The 15,084-nt window shown below is 39.8% G+C and overlaps 1 protein-coding gene across 5 annotated transcripts; it reads left to right on the top strand.

Moving 5' to 3' along the window:
• Window positions 1-3,071: 3,071 nt before the first annotated feature.
• Window positions 3,072-8,741, top strand: LOC311279071 (caspase a-like). 5 transcript variants are annotated; one of them, XR_014625513.1, is made up of 11 exons: window positions 3,072-3,258; window positions 3,658-3,732; window positions 3,966-4,039; window positions 4,131-4,295; window positions 4,541-4,732; window positions 4,832-4,900; window positions 5,420-5,596; window positions 5,685-5,928; window positions 6,031-6,169; window positions 6,241-7,890; window positions 8,071-8,130. XR_014625513.1 is itself a non-coding variant. In XM_084390303.1 (11 exons), exons 1-11 carry the CDS (start codon window positions 3,186-3,188, stop codon window positions 8,503-8,505), a joined length of 1,362 nt encoding a protein of 453 aa, XP_084246429.1. In that variant the 5' UTR covers window positions 3,072-3,185; the 3' UTR covers window positions 8,506-8,741. The 5 variants fall into 5 exon arrangements, 3 of the variants coding, with proteins under 3 accessions (XP_084246429.1, XP_084246430.1, XP_084246428.1); XM_084390303.1 differs by lacking the exon at window positions 6,031-6,169 and adding an exon at window positions 8,410-8,741 and having other exon boundaries at window positions 3,969-4,039; window positions 7,801-7,890; window positions 8,071-8,180; XM_084390304.1 differs by lacking the exon at window positions 6,031-6,169 and adding an exon at window positions 8,410-8,741 and having other exon boundaries at window positions 4,541-4,708; window positions 7,801-7,890; window positions 8,071-8,180.
• Window positions 8,742-15,084: the final 6,343 nt, after the last annotated feature.

Raw genomic sequence — 15,084 nt, 5'->3', positions numbered from 1 at the left:
GACTGTCCCAATTCAAGGCACCTCTAAGTGCAGCCTTCCCTTCCCGTGAAATGAGAGATACCATAGATGGATCCTTCAGCCTACCCCAGAATTCATTGCACGCCAGTGATGACAGAAATGCCGAATTACACATTTAAATGTAAGTATTGGGTTTCAACTTACTCAAATATCTAATGATACAAATGAAAAAATAAAGAATTTTTTTTTACATATCTTACTAAGATGCGATTATATTCTTTATTATATACAGAAAATTAGAAAATATGAACTATAATACTAATTTAATTTATTTAAAACAATCAAAATAAAATATTTTTGTATATTGAATCTTCTTTATTTATTGAAGTATGCCATTCAATATTTCAGGTTTTCATTTTAACACAGGAAATTATATGTTTTCTTGTTTCTTAACAATAAACAAAAATAAATAACACAAATAACTAAAAGTAACAAAACCAAAAAGACATTACATTATTTCTGCATTCAAAAACTAAAAAAAACTAAAAAATAATTGCAAAATTGCCTGTTGTTTTACTCCCTGACCGAGGGCACCCTCAGCATGGATGCACTGGCACACAGCGGGCCCCGGGGCCACCGCAAGTATGCGTTTCCCCCTGTGAGCCTTCTCACACAGACTCTGTGCAAAGTCAGCGAGGAAGAGGAGCAGGTCTTGCTAGCTGCCCCTTATTGGGCCAACCGGACCTGGTTCCCGGAACTGCCTGGTTCCCCACTCCCTCCTTCAGGGAACGAGGGTTACAGATGTAACCGAGACGTTTGCTGGTACAAAAGGCCTGAAGAGTGCGCATTCTTGTACCATAGAAACTGTTGACTTCAATCTAGTAATTGTAAAAATAAATAAATAAATAAAAATGACATTCTCATACAATTTTATTAATGTTATTAAACCAGCATTTGTCATTTAAGAAGTAATTGCCTCTGATCATTATGATTTCCACACATTAATTCTATGAATTCATTATATTTACTTCAAAAAATATCCAAAAGTGGCAAAAAATACATACTTAAGAAATAATCTCAGTATATTCATGAAGAAATAACAATAGCTGTGTCACATTCATAGCTATGAATGATCAGAAGTTTATATTTCTCAGCAAATAGTCCATTCTGACTGCAGAAATGGATGATCTGAACACATTAGCTTAGCTTTTCTACTTTTACCATAAACTGCCAAATCAACCGTTTGGTTGAGCATGTTTTTGAAAAATGATTAAAAACATACTAAAGGTTTTTCATGGCACCAAGTCATATTGTAAAGTTAAGGCTCTTACAGTGTAATATGTCCAAAAAAAAAAAAAAAAGCTTACTTTGCAAAAGTTCACCAAAACCAGTTCACATGGCAGGAGTGATTTTGTTTGTTTCTGAAATCCATGTCAGAAGAAGTGTTGTGACAAGTGCTGTTGACTGACACGGTGACATCTAGTGGATTTGTTTGGCATAACACACCTCACCCAGATGGCAGAGATGGCTCGATCAGGTACTCCTCTCAATAAAATATAGAGACTCAAAATGTGCTCAACCATTTGGTCGAGCAGGCAGACAAACACACATAAGCATGAGTGTGTTGCTTTAATACATAGCATAACAAGTCAAATTTGGACTAAACAAAATTGCACGGACAAAAGTGTAAAAATTACATTTGGTACAACTACTGTAAATGAGAAAAATACTTCACATCCTTTTAGCGAATAAAAAAAGCAAACAATTTTGATGTTCACAAAAAGATTTTCTTTACAAATATGCATACTGGCAAAATAATGTCATTAAAAAAAAAAAAAAATGTGAAATGTTTTGGTTGAAAACTGCTTGTGCTGGTTTTGATATATACACTACTGTTAAAAAGTTTAATCGCAATAGACGTGAAGGACTATAAAGCGTTAAGAGCTCGCTCAAGCACTGCGGAGCTAAACCATTTAGTGCTTTGTAAGTAATCAGCAATATTTAAACATGTATATGATGTTCAATAGGGAGCCAGTGTTGACAGAACCGGGCTAATATGGTCATACTTCCTGGTTCTGGTAAGAACTCGAGCTGCTGCGTTTTGGACCAGCTGTAGTTTGTTTATTAAGCGTGCAGGGCAACCACCCAGTAGAGCATTACAATAATCTAGCCTTGAGCTCATGAACGCATGGACTAATTGTTCCGCATTTGTCAATGAGAGCATATGACGTAATCTAGATATATTTTTAAGATGGAAAAATGCAGTTTTACAGATACTAGACACGTGACTTTCAAATGAAAGATTGGTATCAAAGAGCACACACACACACACACACACACACACACACACACACACACACACACACACACAGGTTCCTAACCGACAAAGAATAGTTCCAATTAAAACATACTACATGTTTATAAAACTTTATGACTTGTAAAAAAAATGTTGAGTGAGTGTTTGTTGTGCATCACAATAGATAACGATCATTATTTTAACGTTTAACGATCACAATAGATCATATATTTGTGAGATCATCATAGTATATCATGCAGGTACACAGTGCAACACATGGTCAAAGAAAGGACAGATGACAGAGAGTAATGCAAAATGTTTATTATGCCACTGATACGGATGTGGATGTTATTCTCAGTCATTGCTAGAGTGATATAACACAGTTGTAAAGCTTCATAAGGAATAACGGTCACAGTCTCCAGTACCCGTGATTGCCACCAGAGGGCACTCCACCCCGGATCAGTGTTATTCTTGCAAAGACTATATTTCCCATAACTCACTGCCCGTTTGTATTAATTTGTATTATATTTGTTTGTTTTTTTGTATTAATTAATTAATCAATTATTATATTCACTTTTAAATCTTTTTATTGGAAACATTAATAAAACATTTTTAAATTTTTTACAACCAGACAGCAGACAGTTCACAGCCAGAGCACATGGAGAATGTTGAATAGTTTGGCTCATGAACAGGGTAAGTTAAGACATCATGGATCATCACACCAGTATATGTTACAAACATATATTATGTCCACAGATACATTTAACTCATTATTATTTACGTAAGCTCCGCCCACTGAAACCCACCATCAGGAACCGATAATCCCGGAACGCCTGCGTCAGTTCTGTGGGCTTATTCGCTACCGTGAGTCGGGAGTAGGTTTGCAGAAGAAAAGTGATTAAAGGGATAATTTTTAGTCATTAAATCAAAAATGGCCGAAGAAGGTGAAAACTGGGATGACTATTCAGAAAACGACTCGGTGTTTGTCCTCCTCAGAAACTTGAGTAAGTCTTTGACATTCCCTTTTTTTCTGTTTGACATTTAGACTTTTACCAACAGTGTGTGATAGAATACTAAGTCATGTAAAAAAGAAAAGAAAACAAACAACAAAATAATATTGCTCTTTTTTATTATTCTAAGCAAAATTACCCTTTAAAAAGAAAGTGAAACTAACCAGCAGTATCGCCGCTCCCTAAATGTATTTATATATAGCCTATATATATATATATCAGTGGTGTGCGGTGGTGTCTTAAAATTAGGAGGCGTCCTCACATTTTTTTTTCTGTACTGTATATAAATTAGATTCATTATTTCTCCTCCCTCCAGCTGTACGTGATTTAGATAAACTATTTACAAGTCTATTTTAATTCAGAAAACTGAATATTATTTATTTTGAAATCAAGGCATACACAAAACACAAACCCGAAATTCAGATGATCATAATTCTGAAGGAAGAGTACCAACTGGAAGAGATGTTGGTGAGTGAAGTTTTAATTATCAATAAATTAACAAGGTATATTGTGTTATATTATTTAGTGACTGCCATAACTGAAACAGCATGTTTAATTTTAACATGTTTTGACGTCCTACTTGGCAGGTAAAAAAACAGATTTAGATTAGTGCATAAATCACACAAAAAAAGTGGCATGCCTGTGCTTTAGTGTCATCATGCATGAAAGTAATCAAACTTTGAAATGAATCTCTGTTTCAGCAGTGACATTGCCTTGTGGTCATCGAAGGCCAGCACATTATATCATCGCATGCTTCAAGTATTATATTAAACAGGTAGCTCACCGTTACACTTTGTGCACATACTTCCTGACAGTTATTGATTCCTGTGCTGCCTTTGCATATTTAACCAGTTCTCCTATTTTAGGGACAGACTGAGTTCACCTGTCCTGAAGTAAAGCAGAGAACCTGTGGAGCGAAGCTGTCTTACCAGGACATCTGTCGCCTGATCGTTCTGACGAGCCAGCAGAGGGGTTTCCTAGAGGAGAACCTCGGCCTTCTCACTGCTGAGAGGCTGTGCACATTCAAAGCTGTCAGCTGTTTTTCCACAACTGAGCGTAATAACCAGAAATTCCTTACAGGAATAGTTTACCAAAAAAATCAAATGACACGTTCATCAGTGTCACCATTCACTTTCAGTGTGCTTGATCTTTGGGTGAACCATCCCTTTAAAGTATGCACAGTTTAGTTTGTGTACAGTTTGCAAATTAACCAGTTCATGCCTATACTGTAATCTGTCACACAACAATCCAAATCCCTGTTTGACCATTTCTGAAGTGTCCAGGGTGCAAGTCCTTTGTGGAAAGACGAGATGAGAGTAACCTGTGTGTGCACTGCACTATCTGCACAGCCAGCCAGAAACACACGTACACGTTCTGCTGGAGCTGCCGGAGCGAGTGGAAGGGGCCGGTGCACTCCTGCAGGGATGACCGCGGACTGGAAGCGGTAGATACACTGCATATCTGGATTGTAAATTCTTACTTAGACCAAAGCTTTCTGACCTTTTGGTTGGTTTATTAAACCATTGTTGTCTTACAAAAGTATTTAAATTCTGTTACTTCTGAACAGATAACTGGAGATTGTCTTGTGCCATGCGAACCTGCATTTAAACAGAAGAAGCTTCTAAAGAGAGATGATGTGAGTATTTTCAAAGGCCTAAAAAAGAGTCTGATATTGACCTCTACTTTGATACAATATGTGGACTCACTTTGCATCATTACATTTCTGTATGTGTAACAATCCCTTGCAAAAAAAGCTTTTTGAAGTGTTCCATAAGTATACTTCTTTTTAAACTAAAAATAAGAAAGTATATTTCCATAACATATGTTATCACTGTTATACAGTAGGAGGCGCTATTACGCATCTTCTGAAGGAGTACAGAATCTCCTGATGACAAGCGAAAAACTTTGATGCATCCAAAATCACACACTCTCTTGATTAGGCACTTATTCTGAATACGTAATTACTTCACGACCGCTAAAAACTATGTTCTATATAGAATGAATGTCATCCGGGCGTACTACATTCGCCGTGTTGCCATTATTGTGTGACCTATACTTCATAAAATGAACATGAAGTATACTTATTTTTTGTAAGGGATGTCATAAACTCATATCAATTGTCCTGACTTGCTTTGAATCCCTCTTCTGTCTCAAGATTTACCCAATGAAGGACAAGTCCATTGACAGAAAACGTCTAGCGCTCCTAATTAACAACGTTGAGTTTGAATATGTAAATGATCGTGTTGGGGCCGACCAGGATGAGCTGAGTATGGAGAGACTGCTGACGGGTCTTGGTTACAGTGTGGTGACACTGAGAGACCTCACGGCACAGGTACCTATGTTAGATGTGTATGTATACGTGTGCAATATGAACAGCTGAACAGAATCATGCCGTGTGTTGTTGACGGTCTGATGTCCAGGGTATGAGAGCTGCCATGCGAGACTTCGCCCAGCGAGAGGAGCACAGCCAATCAGACAGCTGCTTTGTGGTGTTCATGTCACATGGAGACGCCACTGGAATCTGTGGAGTTTCCAGTATAGTGAATTCTGATGGGGTAGAGGACACGTTCTCCATAGATGAAATTTTTAATTGCTTGAACACTCCAAACTGTGCTGGACTGCGGGACAAACCCAAAATCATCCTTGTCCAGTCGTGTCGGGGTGGTAAGTTCCAGATTAACAGGAAGTGACACGTTCTGAAGTGATGCATGTTTATACTCCATACACTGTTGGAACAGTGGCAAACAATTTATTGCCCTTTAATAGGCATAGACAGTAAAAGAAATGGACACAGCGACCCCATTGGATTTAACGGAGACAAAGTGAAGTCAATTAGAAGCACTCACTTCCTGGGGGTCGAGCGTACTGCGCAGACTCAAACTGAGCTTGACGACGTAGATGTGACGTGAGTAACCCGTCTGTCTTCTAGTAGCTGTGCCGAGAGAAATCTGAATCATTCCCTTCCGAAACTTGCAGAGACGGAGAGTGTGAGTAGGAGGTGTCCATGAGCAGGAGCAGGAGCAACTTTTGCTAAGTATTCTGATTAATTATTTTGTCATTTTGCCTCCACGTCCCCCCGATCGCCCGCGAGCTTCTCCTCCTCTCCATCCGGTAATCTCTCTACTGTGCGACAGAGAGTCGCGTGGTTATGACGCAATCGTTAGCCTATTTTTACAAAAACTGCTTCTACGGGGCCATAACATAAGATACAAGGTAATGAAGCCTTTTATACATTTTCGTGTTTCTTTAGAAATAAATAATGGACAAATGGAGTCTTCAAACGCCTCAGATGTAAAGTTATTTGCTGTCAAAGTGACGCCAAAATGAATGGGAGTCAATGGGATGCTAACAGCAGGTGGGGGTCCGCTAGCCAATGGCGGCGCCCGGGGGTACCTTCAAAATAATAGAAAACCCTGCCCCCCTCTTAATAGGCTCTATGCACGATCGCCTCCGCGTTTGGTCTCGGCCCGCCCAGTTACATCCGGCGCTGCGTCGGAAGCCGTTTTTGCATTAGGTGGAGATAATGGCAAATTACACTCTCCGTTTACAAGAACTTCCAGCGGTTAACGTGAATGTTGTTAACAATATTGTGAGGCAGTTAGCTGTCACACCTAAGAGTAAGAAAGAGAAGGGCTTTAAATGATCAATTTCGAGCTACATCGACAACTTTGAGGGTGAGTATTCTCTCATATCGCGCGAAATCCGACTAGCGAATCAGTTTCTAAAATCGTTGTCTCCGTTTCTGAGAAAATGAATTTTATTAAAGGTTTGCCGCTATACACTTCGCTATAGAACGCTCTATGCGGAAGTAAAGACGCCGGCTGAGATCCTACCGTAAATTCGTCAGCAGCGTTCGTGCAGAGAGCCTGTTCAGTCAATTCAGCCCTCAACAATCCAAATGTACTTTGGCTTAGAACCTTGGAAAAACCATCAAGCCAAAAGCCAATAACAATAAAACATTAACAATATCATTAATATAGCAATAAACATTCTTTAAGCACTACCACGCCGGGGCCCTGTCATACACCCGGTGCAATGCAGTTTTCCAGGAGTGTTCTGGCGCATTGTTGGACCGGTGCTATATCGAGGAACTGAAATAGACTGAGCCGTTGACCGACTGAAACCTATGGAAGCTTGTTTCCGCCACTGAATAATAAATAAATAATAATAATTGCGATTTTTTATCTCACAATTCTGACTTTTTTTCTCACAATTGCGAGATATGAAGTCAGAATTCTGAGAAATAAAGTCGCAATTGGGAGATATAAAGTCAGAATTGCATGATATAAAGTCGCAATTGCGTGTTATAAAGTCAGAATTGTGAGATATAAACTATTATAAGGTAAAAAAAAAAAAAAAAGTCTGTCTTTTTTTTCCATAGAATTGGACTTTATATCTCACAATATTGAGAAAAGATTTCAGAAAGAAAAACGAAGCGTTGTGCGTATGGATTGTGCAAATCTGATACCCGGTATCCTAAAAGTTTGGAAGGGGTGGTGGATTTTGTTCCCTGACTGGTTGTGTCTCATGTCACAGGTAATGTTGGATGTGTGGATGTCCCGGACGGCGTGCCAAAAACAGCACACACTGAGAAGGACTTCTGCTGCCTGAGGTCCTCTACTCCAGGTAACACACATTTAGATATTATAACATTACACTTTTATATGGTCAACAAAGAACAACATAACCTTAATGAAGTAACCTTCATGCGTTGCTATTACTTAGTTTTTAATGCACTGAATTGTATTAGTTTTCTCTTTGGCTCGCATCTCAGCTGTCGTGCAGTAATGTGTATTCTCTATTCAGATACTGTGTCCTTCAGGCATCCTGAGAGGGGCTCAGCTTTCATCCGGGCTATTGTGGAAATATTTAATCGGCACGCTTATGAGGACGACATTGAGGAGCTTTTCAGAAAGGCAATGTTACTATGAACTACTTAGATTTGTTGTTTAGTGTTGTCTCAGTATTTCACTGCATGTCACTGACTATAACTCAGATCTAAAGTCCAATACAAGGAAAATACTATAATAAAGGAATAACACATTTTTTAGTTGACTATGTTAGTGTGTGTAATTAGTTTTAATTTTGTCTTATATATATATATATATATATATATATATATATATATATATATATTTTAAACAGGTCCTTAAGAAGTTTAAGGATAATCATCCACGTCAAATGCCATGCAAAGACAGAACAACGTTGTCTAAAAAGTTCTACCTCTTCCCTGGGCTGTGAAACGGAAGGACTTGAAATCTGCCCTCCTTTATAAGAAATGTGATCACACTAATGTCTTCTTTTTAAGCTTTGTATATACACATATTACAAATATATAAAGGTGATAATGAAATTATGCGGGTGGAAATTAGCATTTTTGCTATAACTTGGCACATGACATCTCTTCTTTTTTAGACTAATGTTTTTTGTGCATTGTCCCTGATCAAAGAAATAAATAATAATAAAAATAAAATATTTTTTGTTGTTGTTTTCAATGATGTTCAGGGGTCCGTTCTTCTTACGTTGCTTAAAACATCCGATATCAAATGAGACATCCAAGATGATATCATCGTGCTAATCATGATCTGGCTAACTCGGTTCTTCGAACACACCTGCCGGATATGATTAGTATCGCTGGATTGAGTTATCTGAGATAATTGCGTGTTCATGCGAAGTTTAAAAGGGGATATGTATCGATAGTAGAAACATTGATCAGCAATTCGCAGGGGTAGGGGTGGGAGATATTGACAAAAATGAATATCTCGATATTTTTTTCCAGTATCTCGATATCGATATTCAGACGATATTTTTGCCATCCTTCAAAGAAATGTGTGCAAACTGGCAAAGAAGGTCCAGTTGGTCTTTTGACTTGCTGCATTTGACCTATTATTGTAGGCTATAGAAAAAACAATAAAGGAGCTAACTAAACAGAATCTGAGGTAGCCTAGCCCCTACTTTTTCCACGGAAACGGAAATAGGCACCTCTTGCAATAGTGATTATTAAATCAAACAACAATATTGTTGATGATAAATTCAAAGTAAAAAATATATATTTTCAAAACGCTATAAATCCATCCATTTTTCCCCAAAACGCTATAAATCCATCCATTTTCCCCCAAAACGCTATAAATTCATCTTTTTTCTTTTTTTCATTTTTTTTTTTCAAAAATTGATGGTTTGTCTTTTAAAAAAAGTCTTTTGTCTTTTATTTTTCGTGTTTGCATTTATGAGGAAAAATATTATGTGACAGTTCTCCATTATGGACACGAGTGCTCTGAAAGCGGCACTAAAAGACTTTCAAACTTTCACAGAGACATCAAAACAGAAAGCACAAAGCCTTTCTTTGAAACGAATTTATTTTAATTAACCAATTTCCTGGATTTAATACATAAAAAGTAAATATAGGCTAGCAATCACAACATAAGGTGCTTGAACTGGAGATTATATCGTCGTGAACCGGACCGTAGCCTACTCGCCTCACAGGCCTAAAACATGTGAAATATATTTACAGAAAGCTGGTTCTAAACAAAACCATCCAAAACAAAATAAAACTATGTAGCCTAATAAATGTGCATTCTCCGGTGCGTTCACTAGCCTACTGCGAAGATCGCCTATCGTCAACGTAGCCTATCGTCAACTTCATCTTTGCAGCCGACACAGAAATTAATAAACAATTCAAATGTCTTATATGTCTCGAATTTTACATATTCATAATCATTACTTTTGCTGGTTCTTTGAGGCAGCTTTTTAGGTTTATGGCGTTTTGGAAAAGAGCTCTTCACGTAGGCTACAAACACTGTTTCACCAAGGCACAGCGGCCCTTCAGCACATAAGAACAAAAAGAGAAAAAGCACGGACTTACTAATTACGAAACTTTGGTTGAACAGGTGAAACAGTCACAAATTCCTCTGCAACTCAAACCTTCTCAGTACGGGTTATGAGGGATGAGAACAGCATTACAGTTTTCAGCGCGTCCTCCTGTGATTGCTGTGTTCTGACTGGAAAAGTGCGTGCAGGAGCACATGCGCAAACCGTAGGTTTGTAAAATGTCCTTTTGTAAAATGACATATGATAAAATAAAAATAATATATATATAATTTTACAAAACGGTTTTGCGCATGTGCTTCTGCGCGCACTATTTCGAATTTACGTATGAATGTGCGTTTTTGACGACATGGGACCATGGGCTGGGCCACTCGGAGGTTGCTTCCGGGAATAGTACTGCCCTACAGTATTAAAAATCGCTACATATAATTGTTTAGAAGGTTATAGTGTGCGTTATTTGTTTTCTCTTTACCTTCTTTCAGCTCTTTTCATGTTTGGGGGGTCGGATTGTAAAAATTTTGAAATATTCGATATCCCAATTTGGATATTATCGTCTAAACGATATATCGCCCACCTCTACCCAGGGGGCAAAGGGGGTTTAGCAGACATGGGCTGCTGTAAAAGGTTGTTATATAAAAATGAAATCTATGATGTCTGAGGATCACAACCTGGGTGGACAACCCGGTCAACAAGCTGCTGGAAACTTGTAATTAGGGTCAAAACAATGCTACCTCAAATTCTGCTTTTACTCCCCGGAATCACCCAAACATGCTAAAAAGGTTTAATTATATTCATGGATCCTGAGGCATATCTCCCTGATACTTTATGCTAGAAACAAACTGAGCACACCTTTAGAAAGAGTGGAAGATAAGCTTTCATCTGATGCCTTGACTGTACATGTAATTAGAATGTAAGAGTTAACAATGCCTCTTAATTCATAGGTAGGCAAAAAAAAATATATATATATATATATATGGAACATTCCATTTGTAATCGGTCGCATTCTTTTCCCTTTGTTGTTGTTAAAATAAACAAATTACCATGTGAAGTTAACTTTTACTAGATGAAATCATATTTTGATCAGTTTCACTAACCAGACAGTCCTCATGGCCCATAACACATTCAGAGGGAATTCAATTTCAAGCCTATAATAGCCTGTCAATTCAAACAAGATCCAAGAAAGAAGATTACCATTAACGGACGTTAATTGTTTACTGCTCTGTTTCTGTATGTACAGTATATCGTTTACATATTTATGCAATATCTATTATTTGTATTGCAATGTCTAGTATTTCTAATATTCTTTCTCACCGGGATCGGCCATGGGGGTGAGTGCGACAGCCTCCCTAGCTCTGGGTACCAGATTTGGTTCTCCCATCGCGGGGCTATAAGAAGCACTGGGTGGTGCGTTTCCCTGATCCTCGTGATGACCTGTGGTAACAGGGAGAGGCCAGGTTTGGCCCAGCACGTCCTCGCTTTTTGAGAAGAACGTCGGGCAGTGAGCGTTGTCCTTCGACGCAAAGAGGTCGACTTCCGCTCTGCCGAATAGGCGCCAGAGTAACTGGACTGTCTGGGGGTGCAGGGATCATTCCGTGATGGAAGCAGACTCTAAGCCTTTCTCGTCCAGATCGCGGAGAAGATTGGCTTGGAGAATCTGCAGCACGGCCATCGAGTGCAGGGCAGATGCAGCCTGTCCGGCGGTGGAGAAAGCGTGGCCGACGAGGGCTGATGTGGTCCTGCAAGCCTTTGATGGGAGGGCAGCCTTTGAGCGCCATCCAGAAGGCGGGCAAAGGTGCGCTGCAACCGCCTCTTCCACGGGGGGAATGGCATTATACCCCTTCTCAGCAGCGCCGTCAACTTGTGAGAGCGTCGATGAGGCGTGGGAAGAGACTCTCGCGGAGAATGGTGCATTCCATGATTTAGAAAGCTCGCTGTGGAGCTCTGGCAGGAAGGGTGCAGTTCTGGACGCTGGCGATCGGCGGCGGCGGCGATAAAGAAAGCAGCTGTCGAGTCTGTTGGGCGCTGGCTCCTTAGGAGGAGACCACTCGAGGCCCAGCTGGTCAACGGCCCTGGTGAGGAGGCGCAAAAGCTCCGCGTCCTCGCCTGCTCGAGTACGGCCGGAATCCTGGACTGTAGAGGAGGCGGTAGACCATTCCTCGCTGTCAGAGGCCAGGATGGAACAGCTGTCAGCGGTGTGCTCGTCTAACTCATCCGCCTCATCCCCTGACGCGGCGGCGGCGCGGGCAGGAGCCGGCGGTTGAGCGGCCGGGAAGGGGGGCGGGAGGGCGAGAGAGAAGCTCGAGGGAGGGGTTCCGGCGACCTTCTAAGTGCCTCATCAGTCTCCAGTGGTCTCTACGAGCGGCGCTTCTTCTTGCGCGGCCCGGCAGGGACAGGTGGAGAGACAGCTTGGTCGAAAACTTCAAGTCAAGCCCGCAGGGTCGACATTGAAAGTTCTTCGCACTCGGGGCAGCTGCCCGTAGAGAGTGCGGTGGCGGCGTGCTCGCGGCCCAGGCAGAGAGCGCAGATGAGGTGGCGGTCTCCGTTGCTGAGCGGGGCGCGGCACGAGCCGCAGGAAGAACGAGGCATTTTGACAAAAACGCCTCGTGCTCTTTTAGAGAATTGAGAGAAAGTGTGTGTCGCAGGGCGAACACACACAGCAGTAATAAAAGGATATGTCGCCGGATAGCGTAGCAGGAACGGATGGCTGAAGGCGGCCGGGTTCTTCAGGCGCTTTCCTAAGCTTGCTGGTTGCTGGTTTCAATGGCGGCGGCTCTCAAGATCCAGCGATGCGAAGAGCTTCGCTGAAGACAAGAAAATCAGATTTTTCAGCCTGTGAGCCCTCCTTATATACACACTGGCCACACCCATCTTGACGGTTAGAGGGGTGTGGAGGGTGCGAAGCGCCCTCATAAGGTGTGACGTCACACAGGGCTCACTGGTAGGCTGCAGCAGTTGCCGCCGGGCAGCCAATGAGCACGCTCATATAGCCTCACATTACTATTTTTAATGTTTTTGAGAGAAGTTTCTTCTGCTCATCAAGCCTGCATTTATTTTATCAAAAATACATTAAAAAATTTAATATTGTGATATATTATTACAATTTAAAATAATTTGTTTTCAATTTATTATACTTTAAATTGTCATTTATTTCTGTGATGCAAAGCTGAATTTCCAGCATCATTACTCCAGTCTATCACATGATCCTTTAGAAATCATTCTAATATGATTCATTATCAAAGTTGGAAGCAAATGTTTTAAAAATAGAAATCTTTTGTAACAACAATATACAGTAATTTGGGGTCAATAATTAATTTTATTTATTTTTTTGAAATAAATCAATACTTTTATTCAGCAAGGATGTGTTAAATTGATAAAAAGTGATAGTAAAAAAGATTTATATTATTAGAAAATATTTTTTATTATGAATAAATGCAGTTCTTTTAAACCTTTTATTCATCAAATATATTAGGCAGCAGAACTGTTTCCAACACTCATAATAAATCAGAATATTAGAATGGTTTTTAAAGGATCATGTGATAGACTGGAGTAATGATGCTGAAAATTCAGCTTTGCATCACAGGAATAAATGATAATTTAAAGTATAATAAATTGAAAACCAATTATTTGAAATTGTAATAATATATCACAATATTACATTTTTTTTCTGTATTTTTGATCAAATCAATGCAGGCTTGATGAGCAGAAGAAACTTCTTTCAAAAACATTAAAAATAGTAATGTTTCCAAACTTTGGCCTGTAGTGTATAACATCGACTATGCAATACACTTTCATTTATTTAGTGCTAATAAAATTATTAAGCCTATTTGGAGAGAGAGATGTTTATAATGTGAAAATATGTCAGTAATCGTGTGATAACGAAATATGACTAGGCCTAGACTACTTGTTCTGAACAGGTGTCAGTGAACAGGCTGTAAAACTGTTGGCTAATTAAGTTACAGACACTGAAAAACTGATGCTAATTATCTGGGAAACATTCTTTAACAGCGGTCAAGTTGTCACTGTTTGTGTCAAACAAGTTGTGAATTTGTTGTAACATTAAAACAGGAGATCATGACTTACTCTGTGCTCAAAGTGATGCTCGGAGCTCGGAGTGGTTTCCTCTGTGAAGTGTGAACGAAACTTCGGAAGACGCTGTAGCAGAATCAAGTGAACAATTCCAGGATATGCTTTTTTTTCATTGGTTGTTGCGTTAATTCTTACCCAGATACAATAGTGCTATTTTCTGATTGGCTATTGTGAAGCCCCTTTCTTTTTTTGATTGGCTGATAAGTGGCAGGCTCGACTAAGAACTCCAGTACCCCTTTTCCACCAAGGCAGAGCTGGTGCTGGTTCGGAGCCAGAGCCTAGTTTCAAATCGGTTCTTTGTTTTTCCACCGCCAAAGCACCAGCTCCGAACCAGTAAAACTGGTTCTTAAGTAGCACCAGAGCCCGTCTACGGAGAGCCTGGCCACTCCCCATTAAGCCCTATTGTACCGAATTTTGGTTGTAGTACCACCAGAGTTCCACTGGGGGGCGCTCGCCATGAGTGCAAAATGAATGGGAGTCAATGGGGCTAGACGGCTAAATTTGTCTCTTTCACCCGATTGCCGTTGAGAAATCTCAGATTTGATTGTAGGTTTTGCAAGTTCAACATGGGTTTTAGGTCGAAAGTTGAATGAACGAGTACTTATGTCGTTTTGATTTCTTACAGGTTGATTTGTTGTTGCCCATAACACGCTAGCATTCTGCTAATGACGTCAGCATTCTGACGTCATTGACATTTTGAAAGACTTTTTTAAAGCAAATAAGTGACTCTAAAAAATCTAACACCCAGCAATGTGTAATTTCTTTGCATCTATCTTTCGAATACAACATTCAAATTACTAGACAAAAAATTATATCCTGAGAAAAGTGGATTTTGAGGGGTATACCGCCATTGACCTCCATTCATTCTGCACTCGTCCTGTGAGCGCCCTCATATGGAATCAGAGTGGA

This window comes from Rutilus rutilus (assembly GCF_951802725.1).
Source record: "Rutilus rutilus genome assembly, chromosome: 2".
In the NCBI taxonomy this organism is placed as follows: Eukaryota; Metazoa; Chordata; class Actinopteri; order Cypriniformes; family Leuciscidae; genus Rutilus; species Rutilus rutilus.
The sequence above is the reverse complement of the archived record's forward strand: the minus strand, read 5'-3'. Positions and strand labels throughout refer to the sequence as shown.